Source organism: Neofelis nebulosa, chromosome 10 (genome assembly GCF_028018385.1).
Source record: "Neofelis nebulosa isolate mNeoNeb1 chromosome 10, mNeoNeb1.pri, whole genome shotgun sequence".
In the NCBI taxonomy this organism is placed as follows: Eukaryota; Metazoa; Chordata; class Mammalia; order Carnivora; family Felidae; genus Neofelis; species Neofelis nebulosa.
In genome coordinates, this window is record NC_080791.1 from 103906526 (window position 1) to 103931485 (window position 24960).

General features: G+C 39.5%; 1 protein-coding gene and 2 pseudogenes across 1 annotated transcript; 1 reads left to right on the top strand and 2 right to left on the bottom strand.

The window, feature by feature from the left end:
- LOC131487905 (olfactory receptor 5AN6-like) overlaps window positions 1-20174 on the bottom strand; it is a 93730-nt pseudogene extending 73556 nt beyond the window's left edge.
- LOC131487907 (olfactory receptor 5AN1-like) lies at window positions 8147-9082 on the bottom strand. The gene has a single exon (XM_058689098.1). It carries the CDS (start codon window positions 9080-9082, stop codon window positions 8147-8149), a length of 936 nt encoding a protein of 311 aa, XP_058545081.1.
- On the top strand, window positions 15304-21175 carry LOC131486692 (nitric oxide synthase-interacting protein-like; annotated as a pseudogene).
- The last annotated feature ends 3785 nt before the right edge of the window (window positions 21176-24960 follow it).

Here is a 24960-nt window from a genome sequence, read left to right on the forward strand (position 1 = left end):
CGAATTCAACAGCATATAAAAAGAATTATTCACCATGATCAAGTGGGATTCATTCCTGGGATGCAGGGCTGGTTCAACATTCGCAAATCAATCAACGTGATACATCACATTAATAAAAGAAAAGATAAGAACCATATGATCCTGTCAATCGATGCAGAAAAGGCCTTTGACAAAATTCAACACCCTTTCTTAATAAAAACCCTCAAGAAAGTAGGGATAGAAGGAACATACTTAAACATCATAAAAGCCATTTATGAAAAGCCCACAGCTAACATCATCCTCAATGGGGAAAAACTGAGAGCTTTTTCCCTGAGATCAGGAACACGACAGGGATGCCCACTCTCACCGCTGTTGTTTAACATAGTGTTGGAAGTTCTAGCATCAGCAATCAGACAACAAAAGGAAATCAAAGGCATCAAAATTGGCAAAGATGAAGTCAAGCTTTTGCTTTTTGCAGATGACATGATATTATACATGGAAAATCTGATAGACTCCACCAAAAGTCTGCTAGAACTGATACATGAATTCAGCAAAGTTTCAGGATACAAAATCAATGTACAGAAATCAGTTGCATTCTTATACACTAACAATGAAGTAACAAAAAGACAAATAAAGAAACTGATCCCATTCACGATTGCACCAAGAAGCATAAAATACCTAGGAATAAATCTAACCAAAGATGTAAAAGATCTGTATGCTGAAAACTATAGAAAGCTTATGAAGGAAATTGAAGAAGATATAAAGAAATGGAAAAGCATTCCATGCTCATGGATTGGAAGAATAAATATTGTCAAAATGTCAATACTACCCAAAGCTATCTACACATTCAATGCAATCCCAATCAAAATTGCACCAGCATTCTTCTCGAAACTAGAACAAGCCATCCTAAAATTTGTATGGAACCACAAAAGGCCCCGAATAGCCAAAGTAATTTTGAAGAAGAAGACCAAAGCAGGAGGCATCACAATCCCAGACTTTAGACTCTACTACAAAGCTGTCATCATCAAGACAGCATGGTATTGGCACAAAAACAGACACATAGACCAATGGAATAGAATAGAAACTCCAGAAGTAGACCCACAAACGTATGGCCAACTCATCTTTGACAAAGCAGGAAAGAACATCCAATGGAAAAAAGACAGTCTCTTTAACAAATGGTGCTGGGAGAACTGGAAGGCAACATGCAGAAGGTTGAAACTAGACCACTTTCTCACACCATTCACAAAAATAAACTCAAAATGGATAAAGGACCTGAATGTGAGACAGGAAACCATCAAAACCCTAGAGGAGAAGCAGGAAAAGACCTCTCTGACCTCAGCCGCAGCAATTTCTTACTTGACACATCCCCAAAGGCAAGGGAATTAAAAGCAAAAATGAATTACTGGGACCTCATGAAGATAAAAAGCTTCTGCACAGCAAAGGAAACAACCAACAAAACTAAAAGGCAACCAACGGAATGGGAAAAGATATTTGCAAATAACATATCGGACAAAGGGCTAGTATCCAAAATCTATAAAGAGCTCACCAAACTCCACACCTGAGAAACAAATAATCCAGTGAAGAAATGGGCAGAAGACATGAATAGACACTTCTCTAAAGAAGACATCCAGATGGCCAACAGGCACATGAAAAAATGCTCAACGTCGCTCCTTATCAGGGAAATACAAATCAAAACCACACTCAGATATCACCTCACGCCAGTCAGAGTGGCCAAAATGAACAAATCAGGAGACTACAGATGCTGGAGAGGTTGTGGAGAAACGGGAACCCTCTTGCGCTGTTGGTGGGAATGCAAATTGGTGCAGCCGCTCTGGAAAACAGTGTGGAAGTTCCTCAAAAAATTAAAAATAGACCTACCCTATGACCCAGCAGTAGCACTGCTAGGAATTTACCCAAAGGATACAAGAGCACTGAGGCATAGGGGCACTTGTACCCCAATGTTTATAGCAGCACTCTCAACAATAGCCAAATTATGGAAAGAGTCTAAATGTCCATCAACTGATGAATGGATAAAGAAATTGTGGTTTATATACACAATGGAGTACTACGTGGCAATGAGAAAGAATGAAATATGGCCCTTTGAAGCAACGTGGATGGAACTGGAGAGGGTGATGCTAAGTGAAATAAGCCATACAGAGAAAGACAGATACCATATGGTTTCACTCTTATGTGGATCCTGAGAAACTTAACAGAAACCCATGGGGGAGGGGAAGGAAAAAAAAAAAAAAAAGAGGTTAGAGTGGGAAAGAGCCAAAGCATAAGACACTCTTAAAAACTGAGAACAGGGCCACCTGGGTGGCTCAGTCGGTTAAGCAGCCAACCTCCACTCGGGTCATGATCTCACGGTCCGTGAGTTCGAGCCCCACGTCAGGCTCTGTGCTGACAGCTCGGAACCTGGAGCCTGTTTCAGATTCTGTGTCTCCCTCTCTCTCTGACCCTCCCCCATTCATGGTCTGTCTCTCTCTGTCTCAAAAATAAATAAATGTTAAAAAAAAAAACTGAGAACAAACTGAGGGTTGATGGGGGGTGGGAGGGCGGGGAGGGGAGGTGATGGGTATTGAAGAGGGCATCTTTTCGGATGAGCACTGGGTGTTGTATGCAAACCAATTTGACAATAAATTTCATATATTAAAATAAAGAAAGAAACAAAAAAACAAAGAAAGAAAGAAGGAAAGCAGGGCAGCTATACTCATATCAGACAAAATAGACTACACGCCAAAAATGGAAATAAGAGACAAAGAAGGTCACTAAATAATGATAAAGGGGTCAATTCATTAAGAACATGAATATATGCACCCAATATCAGAGTTCCAATATATATAAGCAAAAATGAACAGATCTGAAGGGAGAGATAAACAGCAATACAATAAGAGTAAAAGACTTCAATACCCCACTATCAGCAATAGATAGATCATGCAAGCAGAAAATCAACATGGAAATGTTGGACAAAACCAAACAGTAAGCCAGATGTCTTGAACAAACATTTATAGAACATTCTATCCAACAGCACCAGAATACACATTCTTCTTAACCACACACTGAAAATTCTTCGGGATAAATCGTATAATAGGACACAAACCAAGTCTTCACAAATTCAAGACTGAAATCATGCCAAGTATCTTTCCCATATGCATTGTTATGAAACTAGAAATCAACAAGAGGAAAGCTGGAAAAATGACAAGCATGTGAACACTAAACACATTCCTGAACAACTAATGGGTCAAAGGGGAAATCAAAATAGTAATCAAAAAATACCTCAAAAACAAATGAAAATGTCAACACAACACAGGAAAACCTAAGTGATGCTACAAAAGCAGCTCTAAGGGGGAAGTTTACAGTGAAAATTGCATATATCAAGGAATTAAAAAGATTTCAAATAAATAACCTAACTTTTGACCTCATAGAAGTAGAAAAAGAAGTACAAATATAGCCAGTGTTAGCAGAATAAAGGAAATAAATAGTAGAAATAAATGGGATAAAGATCAGAAAAGCAATAGAAAAATATCAATGAAACTAAAGCTGGGGTTTTTAAAGAATAAACAAAGTGATAAATCTTTACCTAGACTAAAAAAAAAAAGAGAGGAGGGGTGCCTTGGTGGCTCAGTCGGTTGAGTGACTTCGGCTCAGGTCATAATCTCGCAGTCTGTGAGTTCGAGCCCCGCGCTGGGCTCTGTGCTAACAGCTCAGAGCCTGGAGCCTGTTTCAGCTTTGGTGTCTCCCTCTCTCTCTGCCCCTCCCCCGCTCATGCTCTGTCTCTCTCTCTCTCTGTGAAAAATAAAAAATAAACATAAAAAAATTACAGAAATTCTATGAAATTATTTAAAAAAAAAAAAGAGAGGAATAATCCTATAACCTTAACCCTAAACCTCATTTTATGATCCCAACATTATGCTGCTACCAAAGAGTGATAAGAACACTACATGAAAATTATATACCAATGTCCCTGATGAATACAGACGCAAAAATTCATAATAAAATATCAGCAAGTCAAAATCATTAAGGGATCATCCACCATGACTAAATGAATATTGTCCCTACAAGGATACTTCAACATACACAAAGCCACAAATATGATGCACCACGTTAATATAAGATAAAAAGCATATCATCTCAAAGATGCAGAAAAAGCGTTTGAAAAAATACAACATCCTTTTTTAAATAGTCAACACTTTGAGTATAGAAGGAACTGACCTAAACATAATAAAGCCAGAAATGAGACATCCACACTTAACATCAGTCAACAATGGAAGGTTAAAATCATTTCCAAGATCAAGAGCAAGACAAGAGTGTCCATTCTCACCATGCTTATGCAACATAGTACTGGAAGCCCTAGTTAGAATAATTAGGCAAGATAAAGAGGTAAAAGGCATCTAAATCAGAAAGGAAGAAAGAAAACTGTCATTATTGCAGATGATATATTCTTATATCTAGAAAGTCCTAAAGACTCAACCAAAAATCTATTGGAACTAATCAAGAAATTCAGTAAACTTGCAGTACTTAGAATCAACATACAGAAAGCAGTTGCATTTCTATACACTAACAATGAAACACCTGAAAAAGAAGTAAAAAATATTATACCATTCACAGTAACATTAAAAACAATAAAATGCTTAGGAATAAATTTAACCAAGGAAGTAAAAGATCTGTACTATTAAAACTAAAATACATTGAAGAAATTAGAGAACACACCAAAAAAATGGAAACATATCCCATGTTCATGAACCGAAAATAATATTCTTCAAATGTCCATACTACCCAAAGTCATCAATAGATTGAAGAAAATCTCCATCAAAATTACAATGACATTTTTTACCAAAACAGAAAAAACAATACTAAAATTTGTGTGACACTTCAAAAGACCTAAGCCAAAGGAATCTTGAGAAAGAACAAAAGTGGAGGCATCACACTCCTGATTCCAAGCTATACTACAAAGCTATACTAAACACAAGTATGGGTCTGTCATTAAAATAGACACATAGCGGGGAGCCTAGGTGGGTCGGTCGGTTAAGCATTGGCCTTCGGCTCAGGTCATGATCTTGCAGTTTGTGAGTTTAAGCCCCATATCTGGCTCTGTGCTGACAGCTCAGAGCCTGCAGCCTGCTTCGGATTCTGTGTCTCTCCCTCTCTCTGCCCCTCCCATGATCATGCTCTGTCTCTCAATATAAATAAACATTTTAAATATTAAAAAAAAAAAGACACATAGGTCAGTAGAATAAAATAGAATTGAGAAATCAACTCCCACCTACCATGTCAACTACTGTTTAACAAGGGAGCCAAGAATACTCAGTCGGGAAAGAACAGTCTCTTTAATAAATGGTTTTGTAAAACCTGGATTATCAAATGCGTAATAATAAAACTGGACCAATACCTTTTACCACTCACAAAAATTAACCCTAAATGGATTAAAGATAGGAATATAAGACCTGAAACCATAAAACTCCTAGAAGAAAAGATAGGGAACAAGGTCCTTGACACTGGTCTTGAAAACGATTTTTTAGATCTCACACCAAAAGCACAATCAACAAAAGCAAAAGTCAACAAGTGCAGCTACATCAAATTAAAAAGCCTCTGCACAGCAAGAGAACAATTAACAAAATCAAAAGGCAACTTATCTGTAAACCATATACTTAAAAATATTTACCAACCACGTATCTCAGATAGGGGTTAATATCCAATATATAAAAAGAACTCATACAACTCAAAAACAAAACAATCTGATTAAAAAATGTGTAGAGGAACCAAATAGATATTTTTCCTAGAAGACACCCAATTGGCCAACAGGTACATTAAAAAAATATCCAACATCACTAATCATGAAGGAAATGCATATCCAAACCACAATGAAATATCAACTCACACCTGTTAAAATGACTATCATCATAACAAGAGATCATAAGTGGTGGTGAGGATTTAGAGAAAAGGGAACACCTGTACACTATTTGTGGAAAGGTAACTTGGTTTAGCCACTATTAAAAACAGTATGGATGTTCCTCAAAAGATTAAAGAACTACCATAGGATCCAGCAACCCCACTTCTGGGTATACACTCAACAGAAATAAAAACAGGATACCAAAAAGATAATCTCCACTCCCGTGTTTATTGCAGCATTATTCATAATAGGCAATATATGGAATGACAAAGAATTATAAAGAAGACATGGTGTTGACACACAGCACAGTGGAATATTACTCAACTACAACAGTGAAGGAAATCTTGCCATTTGAGACAACATGAATGGACCCTGATGGCATTATGCCAAGTGACATAAATCAGACAAGGACATAAACTGTATGATAGCACTATTATGCAGGATCAAAAAGCCAAACCCATTGAAACAGAGAGTCCAATGGTGGTTACCAGGACCTGGAGAGCAAGGAAATAGGAGAGATGTTTTTTGAAAGGGTACAACCTTGCAACTAAAAGATAAATAAATATGGAAATCTCATGCACAGCATAATGATTATGAGGTGCTCCTCCTACTGAAGCCCTCATGGTTCCTTAGGAAGACTTCACATACATTCTTACACATTTTTAAAGAACAATACTTCAAAGAGCATACCTAAGCTTACACGGTGGGGAAGGGGAGCACACATCTTTTATTCACACTGCACTACTTCCTTGGTATGGGGTAAGACCTCACATTCTCTCCCAGAGATTCAATGATTCCCCTTCTCTCAATCCCATCCATTTGCAAACTCGTGAAAAATTTGGCAAAGGCTTCAAATGCCTCTTCATTTATAATCTTTAATTAAAGAGAACAATTATGTGACTCATCAGAATTAAGACACCCCCCAAACAGCAATGAGAACCCAATGAATCTCCAAGGTTAATATGTCATTGTAATGACATATGCTTTATATCAGTTGGTTCAAGTCTGAGCAATCTGGCAAATCAGCAGCCAGTATTGTTACACATCTTGTTCCCTTTTCAAACAGATCACAAGAACCAAAAGCTTTATGTTCAACTTTACACAAAGAAAACTGGCCAAAGTTAAAAACCCTGCCTCTCCCACTATTATTTCTTCTCTGGCTCTTGAGGCTTCCTAGAAAATATCAGCATTAGAGTAACTCTAACCATCTACTCCACGCGTTATATCACCCCATACAACACCATAAATCTCTAGGACATAAAATGTTCAACATAGAAAATAAAAAGAATATATATCAGCTTTCCATATTTGTTCTTAGTCTGCAATATTTATAATTCAGTAACTCTATTCCTACAATGAATTTTCACACAAGTCTCCTCACACCAAACATAAACAGATGCTTGAAATATCAGAAATGATTTGAGAGTGCGAAACACTGGCTATGTCAGACAAGGGTAAATTTTCCACATTTAATGGGAGAAAGAGGCTTGAGTCCCACAATATAAAAAACTGATATTGGCTATGACATGGATTTTGAACATCATCTCCCATCAGAAATCCCCACTGAAACTAGAAGCAAGAAACTAAACCATCAGACTCCTAAGAAATGGTAAGGAAGGGACCACATCCTTCATTCCAATCCTCTTTAGGATTCAAATCACCTTTTCCTTCAGAAGATTATAGCTGGTAGAGACTGGGATGTGACCAAATTTATGGGATGATTAGCTCTGAAAGAGGCCTTAGACAAACAGTAGCTATATCAGACTCTTCCCAGGAGACACAACCAGGCTAATCGTATAGCTTTATTTCTGTTCAAAGGCACATCCTCTCTCTCCGTTTATTCCCACTATGGCAGAAACACACAACAAACATCAACCACCATCATGTCTGGATTACGCCACATCAAAATATTTGGGACACAAGTTCTCCACATTCTTGGGGCCTCTGTCAGATATCAGTCCTTTACAATCAGAGGTCTGAGACTGAGCAGGGCTCAATCTCCAAAGCAAAAGGAACTAACGAGTTTCTAAACCTTAACATTTTACAAATACTTGCAGATTATTTATAAATGATGATGACATTCCCCATGTATGAAAGTATGAACCTCCTCAGGACTTAAAGACATTGTGTTTGTGTGGAATCAAGTCACCGTCAGTCCATTTGGCATATTAATCTGTGTCCAACTAAGCTTTCTTCATACAAAGGCGATATTATAGTCCATTTATTTTCATATTCTTAGGAGTTAAGCTTTCTGATAGGACAAATCTGGACAGAACCTCAGCAGTACCATCTCTTCTGTAAACTCCTCAAGGCATCTTTGATTTCCTTGTTCCTCAGACTGTAAATCAAAGGATTCAACATGGGGATAACCACAGTGTAGAATACTGATGCAAATCTGTCAAAGCTGGAGGAACCGCCAGAGCTGGAACTCAAATAGACAAAGACACTCGAGATATAAAAGAGGGAAACTGCTGTTAGATGAGAAGCACAGGTGTTGAAAGCCTTGGACCTGCCTTTAGCTGAAGTGATCTTCATGACGGAGATGACAATATAACAGTAGGATACCATGATAATGAGAGCATTAACTACCCCAAAGATCATTGTTACTATAGCAAGCAATAACTGTACAAAGAAAGTGTCAGTGCAGGACAGGACTAACAACTGGGGCATGTCACAGAAGAAGTGGTTGATGACATTAGGCCCACAGAAGTGAAGCTGAAGTATGGCACACAATTGGGATACGGAACCAGAGAGTCCAGCCAGATAGGACCCCAGCACCATCCGAATACAGAGGGTGGGTGACATGACTGATGAATAGAGAAGAGGATTACAAATGGCGGCATATCGGTCATAAGCCATGGCTGTCATGAGACAAGACTCACTCAGTCCCATGATTGAAAAAACAAAGTATTGAATGGTGCAACCCACAAAGGTGATAGTTTGCTGCTCTTGGAAAAAGCTGGAGAGCATCTTGGGGGCTGTGGAGGTCACATAGCAGATATCCATGAAGGACAGGTTACTGAGGAAGAAGTACATGGGTGTGTGGAGGTGAGAGTCCATCCTTATTAAGATGATGAGGCACAAGTTCCAAGTCAGAGTCATAATGTAGATGAGCAGGAATACAACAAAGAGCACTGCTAGCATTCTGGGGAAATCAGAGAATCCCAAAAGGATGAAATAAGTGACCTCTGTAATATTTCCTCCCCCAGTCATTGGCTTGGTGCTTCTAGAATCAGAAAACAGAGAAGAGAATGCACTGCTGAAATCTCATTCAAATTAAAGAGATATTTTCAAATTTGACTGAAAACTTAACAGAAACTCTGTGGTTACTACAGAGATCAGTCATTGAAAGTTTTTTTTAAGCCTTTGAAAATTCATTATATAAGTGAAGCTTTATAAGAGCATAAGGGTCATCACTGCAGATTAAAACTGAAATAGCCCTTCAGTCCCAGATAGCCATCTAGATAAATTTTTTAAATTTCTTCTTTTACCCTTAAGAAAAATTATTTTTGATGTTTATAACAATTTTACAAACTTTTATGTAAATTTTTTGATATATCATCTTCTAACTGGCCCAGAAAACTATATCGTAACTTGACTTTGATAATATTTTCTCAAGGCATAGCTTAAATGACCAATAAAGTTATGGAAGAAGTCTCTTGGGAAGTCTTCATACTAAGTACACCAAAGGGAAGCTAGCATAGCTCATTACTGACCCCAACAATTTTTTCAATCTTAGGGTATTTTGCTACTTGAAAACAGCATGGTACTGTGGTTAAAGGTTCAGACTTTGGAGTTTTGTCTGATACCTTCTCATTTTATGAACTCGCCCCCATAGCTTACACACTAAGACTGATTTGCTCCCAATAAAATGAGAACATCAAGAGCCCCTGGACTATAAGATTACTAGGAGAGTTACAGGAAAATTCATGGGGAGGCCCAGCATACAATGCTGTACAAAGTAACTGTTGAACAGGTGTTGGCTATTATTATCATGGATGGCTTACAGATAGCCATGAGTGACAGCTGTAACCATGGATAGGACTGTCAATGGCGCTAGAGCTGTATGGGTTAATTTGAGATATTTCCTGAGACATCACTGGTCTTGTAGACTGTCAGGAATCAATGCCTCTAGGCAGATTCAGATTCAGATCTCATGTAGAAGCAAATCAATCACCTGCAGCCATGAAGACACGAACCACATAAACAATTTTCTATTTAGTTTGAGTTAATTACACTGGGTCAATTGACAACCACCATCAAGCTATGTAGGGCCTTGATGCAGAGAAAAAGTAGTTTCAATTACCAAGTACTGAATAGCTCATAGCTATAGCTCATAATGTTTTATTGATATAGTCACCATGTTAGAGCTTACTAACAGATTCATAATAGATTGCAGCTATGGCCTGTGCTCCATAAACAAACTGTCCTTCCTTGAGATGAAAGAGTGAATCAATGAGACAAGCTAAGAAATTTTTGAAAAAAAAAAGATTAATAATTAAAAAGACATGAACTTTCATATATTAAAAAGTATTATACACACTGATAACTCACTATTCTTACAAAACATACATGTGTCAGAAGAATATATAGAAATCTCAGAAAAATTTAAATACTGGTAAGAATTTAATATATGATAATAGTATTTTAAGTTGATAAAGGATAAACTTTTGACATAAATTTATATAATCTAAGTAGGCAGAAAAATTTCTGAAATATAGCATCAAAACAGAAACAAGAAGAGAAAAATATGATACAATTTAAAACTTGTTTATGTCAGAAAAATGCACTTACGTAAAATACTTTTGAAATACAATTGATGAAGGAAAAATAGTCACAAACATAAAAAAGACAAATGTAGTAATCCCTTTAATATAAAAGGTATAAATCAAGGGATGGGGCATTCACATTTACTCCTGATAAGGGTACAAAATGATTTTATCTCTCTGGAGGAAAAACGTTTTTGCTTTATATAATATCTCTGTCTCTCTCTCTCTGTCTCCCTCTCTCTGTCTCTGTCTCTGTCTCTCTCTCTCTCTCTCTCTCTCACACAGACACACACACACACACACACACACAACATGTGAGCCAATTACAAATACCAAAAGTAATGACTGGTATGATTTTGATTCCTCTTTTAAACATCCTTGTATTTGATAAATTTTCAACAACTCCTATAAGAAACAACTTATTAAGATACATACATCCTTAATCGTACAGAGTCTCAGACTGCACTCTCCCTGTTTACAGTCTTAATGGAATTTAAACACTCTTTCTCCCTTCTTTTTTTGTTCAGACCCTTGAGGCTGTTTCCACTTTTCCTTTTTCCTTTTTTCTCTCCAGCTGCTTTGCGGGGGTGGGGTGGGGAGTGCTTTTCCCGTACTCACCCCCCCCCACACCCCATCATCTCTCTGCAAGCAAAAACCACTCCCTGCCCTCTGTGGCTTCTCTCTTCCCCAGTTCACCTCTTCGCGCTGCATACCTGCCGAGTTCTGTGGTTCAGGTTGTGCAGATTGTTGTGCTAATCCTCAAACCAGTTTTCTAGGTGTGCAAGATAGTTTTGTGTTGCTCTGGCCACAATTCAGGGGCAAGAGACGCAAAAAAAACTTCCATGCTATTCTACCATCTTGGCCCCTCCTCCTCAGTTGCCTCATCTATAAAGGGGGCTAATGATACTTACTACCTCATAGGATTGCTGCAAGGACTGAATGACATAAAGGGCTTCAAACAGTAGAGGCTCAATAAATGTTAGCAAGTATCATCCCCATTATCATTCCTCTCTGTGAAAGAAAAATAAGGCAGAATGAATACTGAAAGGTCAAGGAGCTCTTCACATAATTATTTTCTAAATTAGATGGCCTCTGTGCCTAGACCCAAGAATATTGTTAATCAATGACTATAGTTATTTCTATCTCATATTGTTTTGTTATCTGCCAGTCAGCTGTAAACTCCTGATGCCACTTTTTGTGTTCTACCACCACCGACTACTCTTGAACTGACAACACTATGCACAGTGCATAGTCCAATGGAGATGTTCCACTATTTAGTGATAAGCATCTTGTATACTAATGTTTGCATAACTGAATAAATATATGTTGAACAAATGGTTCTTTCCCCCACTTTTGGATGTAAATCTAAAATTGTCTTATTACATTTCAAATATGTTTTTAGGAACTTGGAAATCTTTCTGTTTACTCTTAAAATAAAGTGTTGCCAATATACGTTCTCCATTATTTTATCCAAGACGAGTCAGAGTCAATGAATATATTTTGCAAGTATGAACTCCTGTGCAAAACATACCCCAATACACCAACACAATCGATCAATTCTGTGAAAATTAAGTCAAGCTTCTAATTAATCACTTGCAATAATTTTATTTTCTTATTACATTCTGGTAACAAGAGGCAGGCAGAGCTAAAAGTATTTTATTTAACTCATCATTCTCCAAATAAAGGTGAAGAACTGTGGATTGTTTACTAATTCATGTTAAAATTGATCCTGAAAACTTATCTTGCTAAAATTTGGTAAGATAGAGGAAGAGGGAAAAATTCTGAATATATTCCCTCTCTTTAATTAGTTTTTTGCATGTGTTCAGAATATCCCAGACACTTTGAAGAAAAGGTGACTGACATAAATATTGGTTGGAGATAGGGTTATAGCTAATCAACACATTTTCCAATATGATCTACTAAGGACATGGCCACTCTGTAAGGCTGTTCAGGGTACAAAGTCAGGTAAAAACCAAGATGTTGCTGAATGAAGAAGAAAAATACAAGTTAAAAAAAAAAGGTCGGGGCGCCTGGGTGGCTCAGTCACCTAATTAAGCGCCCGACTTCAGCTCAGGTCATGATCTCACAGTTTTGGGGTTCAGGTGCCTCACTGGGCTCTCTGCTGACAGTTCGGAGCCTGGAGCCTGCTTCAGATTCTGTCTCCTTCTCTCTCTGCCCCTCCCCCACTCATGCTCTGTCTTTCTCTCAAAAATAAACATTGAGAAAATTTTAATTAAAAAAAATTAAAAGAGACAGTAAGACCAACAATAACCATGGTACATGGGTGGCTCAGTGGGTTAAGCATCCAACTCTTGATATCGGTTCAGGTAATGATCTCATGGTTTGTGAGATAGAGCCCCACATTGGGATCCATGATGAATGTGGAGCCTGCTTGGGATTCTCTCTCCCCCTCTCTCTCTGTCCCTCCCAAGCTCTCACACACACACATGCTCTCTCTCAAACAAACAAACAAACAAACAAAAACAACTACCTATGCTTGGGAGTGAAGCATCTCTGATATCTGTGTTACCCTAACACTAGTGCTTCCAGACCCCCAGGGTCTCCAAAGATGACCATGGAGAGGTATATGAAGTATTTCAAAAGGCCAATGGAATTCTACTTGAATACTCTGTCATACCATTATTTGCCTGAGAGTCAATAAACTGTTAATTTTAGCTCAGTGTGAAATTATTGACTTCTAAAATTTGCTAGGCTTCATAAACATTGTCTTATTAGGCTCTAAGTAATCCCATTATCCCCCACTTTACAGGTGAAAAAAAAGGAAGGTAACAGAGTTTAAGACCATATCCTTAAGAAATTGCAGAACTGGAACTCGTCATTCATCCCTCACCCCAGAATGATCCCTGATATTTTAGAGTAGAGATTAATCTTTTCAAGGAAGGTCAAAGACATTCTATAGGTGAAAGAGAACCCAAGGAAGAGCCCACCATAGAGAGTGTGGGAGTGAGGGAGGGAGAGGGAAGAGGTGAAGAATGGGAGAGACTGAGGACCATAAACCTTGCTCCACGCAGGTCCTTCTGGAAGAACCACATGGCTATTAAGACAGAAAAAAATCCACCGTTCTCACTAAATCTTGCCCTCTCACCTTGACCCAGATTTCCCAAGAAGACAGAGCTCTTGCCAAAGGTTAAAACTGCTTATTTCTTTTCCAAAGGAATTTTCCAGCTGGGCCCTATCGCTCTCCAAGATGGGAGGCTTAGGCCATGAAATTGGCTGTCCACTCAGAGCAAGAGAGATGCCCACAACTGGAGATCCTATAAAATGTGTTATTAAGAGCAAAGGTAACAGGAGAAGGCAATTAGAGGGAGAAAACCCCCAGATACCTGCTCTCTGGAGTCATGATTGTCATGGAGTTTTTGTCCCTGCTAATGTCATGCTCCACTTTGCCATGTCCCTTCTGGATCCATTCCCCGCATCCCCATAGTCCAATCATGTTCTCATGATTGTAGCTTTTCTTTTAACGAACTTAGAGTCATTTGAGTTGGAAAGAACCTAGGGACCATCTACTACAATACCTCAATTACCAGGTGAGGAACCTGAGGCCAAGGAGCTAAAAGATTTGCTCAAGATGACCAAGCTAACTGGTAAAATATCTTAATTAAAATAAATTAGATACATGAACATTTCCCTCTGTACAAAGCACTTTCATTTTAGATATTTACAAACATACATTTTCTCAAATGACCAGACTCTCACAGCAGTCCTGTGAGGCAGACATCCCATTATTCCCTACGCATAATGAGGAAACTGAGAAAATAAGGAAAACAACAAAACTAATTCATGACAGAGTCACAACTTATCATGGTTACAACCTGGGACATGGGTATCAACCAATTTGATGACTTGATGACTGTGTGATCTTGAACAAATTAACCTCTCCAAGCCCCAGGATTATCATAAAATGGGGCTGATAGTAGTAGCTACTTCATAGAGTACGTCTACATAGAGAGAATCAAGTTAGATAATGCATACAAAGCACTTACCAGGGGGTGTAGTACAAACATAACTTCTATTAACAGTAGGTGTGATTTGTGTGTTCTGATTTGGAGTTCTTTCCAACGTGTTCTGCTGCATTACTAATCCTTCACTAAAAATATCTACTTAAGATCATTCCCATAAACATTTTTCTTGTTTGTTTCTAGGTTTAAAAAAAAACTTTTTTTTCAATGTTTATTTGAGACACAGAGAGAGAGAGAGAGAGAGACAGACAGACAGACAGACAGACAGAATGTGAGCGGGGGAGGGGCAGAGAGTGAAAGGGAGACACAGAATCCAAAGCAGGCTCCAGGCTCTAAGCTGTCAGCACAGAACCCGACACTCACAAACTGTGAGACCATGACCTGAGCCGAAGTTGGACGCTTAACCAACTGAACCATCCAGCTAACCCTGTTTCTGGGTTTTTAGAAATGAAACTCATCTACCCTGCCAGTTACTAGGGATGCAGAGATGTTCTAGACAAGATCCCATCCTTAATTTGATCTACTTCAGCTATTCTTACCTGCAGGGAGAAACGGGTGGGTGGGCAATGAGTTAATTATTTAACTCTCACTGATAGTTTAGTAGTTATATATTCCCCCTGATAAGAACTGTAATATCTTAATCCTTTTAAAGACAGAACACCAAAAAGTATAGAATGTGGGCATCATGGCCAAGCAATGGAGGCCATGTTTCTGGTAAGAACAAAAATGTTCCACAAATCACACTTTGTGAGATTCTAATAAATTGTTGCTACACTGGGACGAATGTGGCAGACCTCTATGTGCCCAAGCGTTCTATCTGTAATATCTGCAATATAATTTCTCACCTGCCATTTTCATATGGTTAACAGAAAAACAGGTCAAACCTATGTGATGTAACTATGCAAAATGTAAAGTACTGTATAAATACTAATGTAATATATGTATGAAATGAGTCCATAAATTGTGTGGAAAAAATGTCTTTAAAAAATTCTCTTTAAATTCTCTTGGTTGGACTCTGAGTCTCCATGGTACCCCAGTCTGGTGGCTTTTCTGCCCCTTGGTCAACTTATTGTCCTGGAATCCCTGAGGGGCTCAGATGTCTTGGACCTGAGTCTCCATGGTACCCCAGACTGGTGGCTTTTCTGCCCCTTGATCAACTTATTGTCCTGGAATCCCTGAGGGGCTCAGATGTCTTGGACTTAGGCACACCACAATAGCCATTATTTCTGAGGTCTTGCACTGTCTCTGCGAAGCTACCATGGAGCATGCTTCAGGCTTGCCTTTACCCAGAAATTGATGACCTTGACTTCTTTATAGCCTGTGCAAATCTCCCCAACCTTGATTCTATTTTTTTTATTTTTTATTTTTGAGTGAGAGAGAGACAGAGACAGAACACAGGCAGGGGAAAGGCAGAGAGAGAGGGAGACAGAATCTGAATCAGGCTCCAGGCTCTGAGCTGTTAGTACAGAGCCTGAAACGGGGCTTGAACTCGTGAACCGCAAGATCATGACCTGAGCTGGAGTCGGACACTTAACCGACTGAGCCACCCAGGCGTCCCCCTCGATTCTATATTTTAAGTATAATTAACATACTGTGTTATATTAGTTTCCAGTGTACAATATAATGAATGGTCCAGCCAGAAATCAAAGAGGAAATCAAAAGAGACAGGGGACAAATGAAAATGAAAACACAATGGTCTAAAATCTTTGGGGTGCAGGAAAAGCTATTCTAAGAGGGAATATTATATGAATGCAGGACTACCTCAAGAAGAAAGAAAAATCCCCACATTGATTTTAAGTGTGCACCTTCTTTCTTCCATTTCTTTCTCCCATCTCTTTTTCACAATTCACTTCACATGAAGGTCCCAGGGGTAAGCTGTTTCTAAACTTTCAGTGAATATTTTTTAATATATTGACTCTGAAGCATTTCTAACATCTGACTGTAATAGGAAGCCTCCAAGATGGTCCCCAGTGACCCTAGCCTTCTGTTATTCATGGATTTGTGAGGACCACTCCTATATTTAATAGGGCTAATTCATGTAACCAAGAATATATTAGCCTCCTGCCATCAGCCAGCACAAACCTGCCAGCCTATTTGGGAAGTGGGTCCTCCAGCCTCAATCTACCTTCAGACGACTACAGCCCTGACCCGCTACTTACTGGAGTACAACCGTATGAGAGACCCTGAGCCAGAACACACAGCCAAATCACCCCTGAATTCCTGATCCAAGGAAACTTTCTAATAAATATCTACTTATGTTTGAAGTCTCAAGGTTTTATAGTAATTTCTTGTGCAAGAAGAGTAATTACCTATAAATGAAGGCCATTCATACTGAAAAGAAGTCACATTTTTGTGATCTTGGTATACATTATAAAATTATTTCAGAATCAAGATCTTTCATTTTTTTCAAGTGTATTTCTTTTGAGAGACAGAGAGAGAGAGAGCAAGGAAGGGGCAGAGGGAGAGAGAGAATCCCAAACAGGCTCCACTCAACAGCATGAAGCCTGATGTAGAGCTCAAACTCACAAGTCCCCAGATCATGACCTCAGCTGAAATCAAGAGTTGGACATTTAACCGACTGAAGCACCCAGGCACCCCAGGAATCTTTCATTTTTAGCAATAGAAAAAAAGAACTGAAACTGGGCATAACAATAAAGTGAATCTGTTAACTCATAAAACTGAAGTAGTCAGAGAAAATTTGATGACCCAGTGGCTCTAACAATATTACAAATGGCCAGTTTCTTCTCTTCTGTTTAATATGCCTAATGTTGTAATTGTTCCATCCTATGGATAATTTCCGTTTTACAGAAAAGTTGTGTAAGCTCTAGATCTCCCAGTCTCGCTTCATATCATCCAAAAGAAGACAGTGTGTCTTCTAGCAGCTTCCACAAAAGATAAAAATGTTTTCTCTCCCAAAAGCCCCAACAAGCATCTCTTTGCATCTTTCAAAGCATCAGAGATAGCTGATGATGATAGCTGATCAGGTTTTATCTCTCACTTCTACCCCAAGCTATTTGCAATGGCTATTGATTATTTTCTGATTGGCTTAAACCTACATATAAATATATAATTAATATAATTAATTATACATAATTAATATACCAATAAAAATATATTAATATACTATTATGTGTGTATATAATGTATGTTATTACATATATTCCTCCTGTACATTAAAGATACTCCCAAGAGAATGAATGATTATGAATGCTAGACAGCAATAAGTTGGTAAATAAATAAATCATGAATTTTTGTAATTTTAATTCTCAATGTAAAAAAAAAAATACTAAGTATATACAGTTTTTAAAGTCAAGTAGTTTTAACAGACTTGTAATGGAAAATTTTTTGGTTCCATCCCATTCTCACTCCTTATATGGCAGTATAAGGATGCAGTATCTTTAAAACACATGAAACTACTTTAATCTGAGTGGACTCATTTTGGAGTTTTATTTTTTACACTGTCTTACACTCCACTCATTGCCTTTTTACCATCTGAGGTGTTTTTTTCTGTCCTTCCACATTGCAGAGAAAGGCACTAAAAAAGCAAGAGTTGAGGTTTGGTGTTTATGGCCAGAGACTGTCCTTTGTTGGGCTTCCTGCAAGGCATTCTGGGGAGCACTTCTCAATTGCTCTGATAAACTCTGCTGTAATCATGGGCAGGTTTTTCTCTACACAGGAATTCTCCAGTTTCCTGCCCAGGAGATATCAACCTAGCTAGGAGTATTCTGAGAGTTGAACAAGTGAATGGAGCAGGGGAGCAGGTGTGCAGTGGAGAAAGAATCTCCCTTTTCGCTATGTACATATTATATTCCTCCCTCTATTTTTATCATTCCCCCATAGATATAAGTGATGGCCCTGAGCCCACACTTCTTGGTTCAATATCCCAGAGAAGTAATCTCCAATATTCTACTAGAGGGAGGGAGGAATGATGGGGGAAGGTGCAGTTTCCTATCGGCTAGAGAACAGGATGGGTTGGTCTAGGAGTCTAGACACTCTTAAAAGATTTTCAATAAAATCTCCAGTTTTAAGTCCCACCCACTGTGCAGGTACTTGGTGCCTACAATTCCTGATCCTTTTGAGGGCTGTGCAATGGGAATCAACTTGCTGCTTCTTGGCTTTTCCACCCCACCTACCCAGGACTCATAGCTTCCTGATTTCTTGAATCTAAGTTGGTTACTCCTCATAGATCTGCTTTCCAGCTTCCAACTTCCGTGGTCATTTCTCCTGGTTCCATATCTTAGTGATTTTATGGGGGGAAAAAAACCCCTCCTATTGTCATTTAGGCAGGCTCTAGGAAGGAGTAAAGGCAAACGCATGGATTCGGCTCATTATGTTTAGCCACATATCACAACTGTATTTTCAAATTGCTTAAGCCATTTTATATCTTCAGTAGAAATAAGTGACTATATGCCATTGTTTACTGTATTTCGCCAGCATTCAGTTAATGTAAATAAAAAATTATTTTAATTTTTTTTAACTGATATTTCATTAGGTAAAAAAAATTGTTTTAATTTCCCTTTATTATCTTTGAAATGAAACTTTGTCTTTGTATTTTTATATATTTTAACCATATTCCTTTTCATCCTAATTTCTCTTCAGCACCTCTACTTGTAAAAATGTAATTAGCTTATACTATTATTTTATTAATGTCTATAGCCTACTGTTACAACCACACTTTTTAATACTAAGGACTTATATCTGAGTAACAAATATATATACATATATATGTGTGTAAAGATCTGATAAAAATCACATTTTTCTTTCATTCCAAAACTATAATTAGGGCATAATTTTAAAAATTAAATTTCAAGGGGCACTCAGGTGGCTCAGTTGGTTAACTCTGCTTGGGATTCTCTCTCTCCCTCTCTCCCTGCCCTCCCCCACTGATGCTAGCTCTCAAAATAAATAAATTCTTAAAAAATTAAATTTCAACGTATCAGAGTTGACTGAAAAAATGAGAAATTCATATGTAGAATCCCATACGTAGAATCTAAAATAAACAATGTCACTACATTTTAACTGATCTGTAAAACAAGACCTACTGAACCACAATTTTTACTAATTTCACCACAAAAGACCAATTCCCTTTAAAACAAAAAAGTAAATATATGTTGTTACAACGTAAGAGAGCCTAAAAATTAAACAGTCGTGATAACCATATTTCCCTCAAAAGCACTCTACCAAGAACTCTTATTTTTTGTTAAATACTTACAGTGCTGAATAATAACTTGGACTTAACCAAAATACCGGCACAACTGAAGAAGCAGCAAAGGAACAGGGCGCAGTCTGTGAGGATGACACTTCCAGGCACGAACCGCACGGCTGGGCGGTCTACAACTGGCTGAGCTGTCTACACCTGCCAGGAGAAGGGCACAGCGGCCTCAGGCGATAGGACCAGAACGTACAAAAGGAGCCGGGATGCCTTCCAGGTCTGCAGCTGCAGCCGCAACTCTCGGCAGCCCAGCCATGGCCCATGGTCACCCCTGACGGCTTCGTGTACAAGCGTGAGGCAATCCCGGGTGACCCTTCACTCCAGAGGAGGAGATCCCCCCCGGCCGAGGAAGGCGTTCGAGAAGCAGCTGGGGGCTCGACGTGAGGACCAGGAGTTGCTGCGCAGCCACAGACCAGAATCAGGTGCGGCCTTCCTCTAGAAGGAACCCTTCACGCCCAAGGCTGCCCCGGGGAATGGCCCAGAGGATGCCTGACAAGAGCCCAGTGCCGGCCTCGCAGACAAGGACAAAGCGCTGCCTGCATTTCGTGGCAAATTCCAGAGGCTAAGGCCACCGACCCGTAGAAGCCTACACGCGATCCTCGCTCCTGCCCCATGTCCAGGAAGCCAGTGCGCATGTCAGACCTGACGCGCATGCGCTTCACGCCGTTCGATGCCCTGTGGACTGCGTGGGGTTCATCACGCGCAGTGAGCGCTGAGGGTGCCCTGGGACCCGCGACATCCGGAGCGTCCGCACGCCTCCTGCAGTGTTCAGGTCCTCTGGGGCCAGGGTCACCCTCGAGCCTGCAGAAGCTGACTCGGAAGGACAGGGTGGACTTGTGAACTGGGAGAAGCGACGTCATGGTGGTGCAGCGGAGCGGCATGGACTTGGCGGGCTCCGGAGTGATGGCGGAGGCCAAGAAGTCGAGGTCCATCATGCCCGCCCGGCTCGCGGGAGAGCTCATCAGCACTGGCACGCGACTGGCCTCGTGGCGCCCCACATCGTTGGCTGCGCTGGAGCCCGGGACTGTGGCAGGTGAGGAGGCCGGCCACTCCCCGGGTACACCTTCTGCAATAGCTTGAGTTCAAAGGTGTGGGCTGCGAATAATTAATGTGGCTTAACCTTAAGAATAAAGTCTGCACTGAACGCAAATGCAGTTAAAACTGGGTAAGAGTGGCCAGAAGCCAAAGCCTGAGCTGTGACCATAGGAGGGCGCCACTTTAAGGAGCTAAGTAGAAATCGCCTCCCATCCTTTTGAGGTAAGGCAAATTTGAAGTCCCTGAGAAGTCTAGGAATGCCTCTCCCAAATTAAAATGTGGTAAGACTCCCAAAGGCAATAAAATGCAGTGGGGCTGGGAAAGAAAGAACCAAAATATTAAGATTTGTACAAAATACTAAGGTTAATTCTTTAGGCAAATATTAAGTGCATACAATGTGCCAGGCATTGTTCACATACCGGAATACTGAGGGTCCTTTTAAGATAAATGATAGATGCCAAGATCGCAGGGTGTGGAAGGAGGGCAATCTTCCCCTGCCTCTTTGAAACCCAAACAGGTAGATAAGGTCACAGAAAGATTGACTGAATTGAGATCCCTCCCTGTACAATGAACCCCTCTAACAACTCCTACAAGTGAAAGTTTACCCTATGAGGGTGGAGAAATGTCAAACTCATTTTTAAGGGCACATACTGAAAATATGTAAATGGCTAAGAGCTACATGAAAGGATGCTCAACATCACTAATCATCAGGGAAATGCAGATTAATACCACAATGAGATACCACCTCCCACCTATTAGAATGGCCATAATCAAGAAGGCAAGAGAGGGGTGCGTGGTGGCTTAGTCGGTTAAGCATCTGACTTCTGCTCAGGCTATGATCTCACAGTCCGTGAATTTGAGTCCTTCATCGGCCTCTGTGCTGGCAGCTCAGAGCCTGGAGCCTGCTTCGGATTCTGTGTCTTCCACTCTCTCTGCCCGCCCCCCCCTCCCCCCCGACTCATGCTCTGTCTCTCTCACTCTCAAAAATGAATAAATGTTAAAAAAAATTTTAATAAAAAATTTTTAAAAAAGAAGGCAAGAGATAACCAGTGTAGGTGAGGATGTGGAAAAAAGGGAACCTTTCTATACCTTTGGTAGGAATATAAATTGGTGTAGCCACTGTGGAAAACAGTGTGGAGGTTCCTCAGAAAATTAAAAATAGAAATACCATACAATCCAGTGATCCCACTACTGGGTATACACCCAAAGGAAATGAAAACAGGATATCAAAGAGATACCTGCACTCTCATGTTTATTGTGGCATTATTCACAGTAGCTAAGATACGGTAATAACCTGAATACCCATCGATGGATGAATAGATAAAATGTGATATATGTGATACACACACACTCACACACACACTAGAATATTATTTAGCCATGAGTAAGAAGGAAACTCTGCCATGTGAGACAAAATGGATGGCCCCTGAGGACATTATACTAAGTGACATTAGTCAGACAGAAAGACAAATACTATGTGATGGCACTTTACAGGTGGAATCTAAAAAAAGCCAAACTAATAAACAGAGAGTAAAAAGATGGTTGCTGGGGGGAATAAGATGTTTTTTAAGGGTACAAACTTGCAACTAATAGTAAATAAATCTTAGAGAGCTAATGCAGAGTATAGTGATTGTAAGCAACAATAATGCATTATATTCATCAAACTTAATAAGAGACTGGATCTTAAATTATCCCAATCAGAAGCATCTAGATGGCTTAGTTGGTTGAGCGTGCAACTTTGGCTCAGGTCATAATCTCATGATTCAGACTCTCGTGAGTTTGAGCCCCGCATCAGGCTCTGTGCTGACAGCTCAGAGCCTGGAGCCTGCTTCAGATTCTGTGTCTCCCTGTCTCTCTGCCCCTCCTCCGCTTGCGCTGTGTCTCTCTTTCTGTCTCAAATATAAATAAACATTTTTAAAAAATTATGCCAACCAAAAATAAGAAATGGTAATTATGTGATATGATAGAGGTGCTAACTCTGCTACAATGGCAACCATATCACAATATGTAAATGCATCAAATCAATATATTGTATACCTTAATGTTATAGGTCAAGTATATTTCAATTAAAAATTTAAAACTAAATTTTAAAAAGGACACGTGCTGGGGCGCCTGGGTGGCTCAGTTGGTTAAGCGTCGACTTCAGCTCAGGTCATGATCTCACACTCTTTGAGTTCTAGCTTCGCATCAGGCTCTGTGCTGTCAGTTCAGAACCTGGAGCCTACTTCGGATTCTGTGTCTCCCTCTCTCTCTGCCCCTCCTCCACTCATGCTCTATCTCTATCAAAAAATAAATAAACGTTAAAAAAAATTTTTTTAAAGGACACGAGCTGAGTGCCAAAAGGATAAAAAAGTAATACTGAGTTACACTTAATTGTAATTGTAAAATAAAAGTAAATCAAATGAATAAAGAAAGCTAGCGTCTTCATCAAAGGTGCTCAACTGGCTAACGCAGGAAAATCTCATGCATGGTCTTCTGTTGAAAAACTGCCAGAGATGGCAAGTGTATGAAAAACAATTCCAGAACTTTCAGAGATCTGAAAACCACAGACAGCAAAAGTGTTAAACCTTCTGGTTTGCCTCTGGTAAAAAGGGACTGCAAGAAAAAAGTGGCATTTAGATCTGACAGTGTAGATAATACAGCAAATTGTAAAGAGTATCTGTAACAGGATACATGGAATGAGTAAAGGAAAAATTGGACAGGTAGGTCCCCTGAGGTGCAGGATTTCTCAGAACCCACCTCTTTTTGATAAGTCTCATGGACAACTCCCTGCTGCTGCTCAGCCCCAGATCTTATTTCCAATTGTATCCTAGACTGAGGGTCAAGTTGAAGGGTGAGAGGATCCCTGCAAGACTACTTCCTTAGCTTTGTTATTTGTTAGAAAATGAACTGTGAGTTTCAGTGAATGTCTCATATAGGGACTTCCTCCCTCTGGCCCATGTGCATCAATAATTTTGTTTCTTAAGCATTTCTTAAGATGAAAACCACCCAGCCTTCCTTTGCATAAGAAAGAGATTTTATTAGAACAAGAATATTCCATCAGTATCAATGTGATACTTTACACATGTCAGTTTTTCTACTTATGTCAACATTTAAGTCCATTATGAGTTACTTTAGAAAAGTTTTGAAAGCGAAATGAAGGCTGTTTTCCCATGGAGTCTCCCTGGGTCCAAGATGCTTATTTATAGAGTGTGGTTTCACCAAAATGCGTGGTTTGTCTGTCTTCCATCTAGTCTGGCAACACTGAAGGGAGACGCCGCTATATCCATTTGATAGAAGTTCCAAGTCATGATTGCAAGAGCCTGCTGGCTATTTCTTTACTTGTAGGAAGGTGGGGAATCTCATCCCTGGCCAGATCCATAAACACTATTGCGCATAGGAAGTCTTAGCCAGCATTAGAAGGGGAAAGGAAAGCATGGGAAGAGTGAGAATGGAATAGAAGCAGCAAAGGTCACATATAAACCGTTGGTTTCTCTTTCTGTTATTTAGGAGATGTTACAGACAAGGGGACCTATCAAGAATTCAAGGAAGGTAGTCATAGATCAAGGTGATGGGGGGAATGCTGAAACACATGGTGTATCTTCATATATGCAAGACATTTAGGTTCTCCCTGATCAACGGTAGGTCAGAAGGATCCAAGTCAGTTATCTGGACGCAGGGAAGTGAATTGCAAGTGTTTCCTTATTTGTGTGGGTGATCACAGAATAGGCAAGCTCTAGGTTTCTCTAGGTTTATGACTGGAAACATAAGACTATTAATCTTTAGGAAAAAGTTAAAAATCTCACCAGAACCCATTTAATGCATCAGTCACTAATCCCTGAGTATGTGAGGGAGGGAGGCAGAGAGGGACTGTAATCATATATACCTACCAAAAAATTAGGGGAATATAGGTGGTACATGTGGACAATAATCAGGTTTCTGAAAACTCTAAAAATTAAACCACAAAATCAGATCATAGTAAATAAAATGGGGGCACCTGGGTGACTCAATCAGTTAAGTGTCCAACTCTTGATTTTGGCTCAGGTCATGATATCATGGTTTGTGGGATGGAGACCCAAATCAGGCTCTGGACTGCCAGCATGGAACCTACTTGGG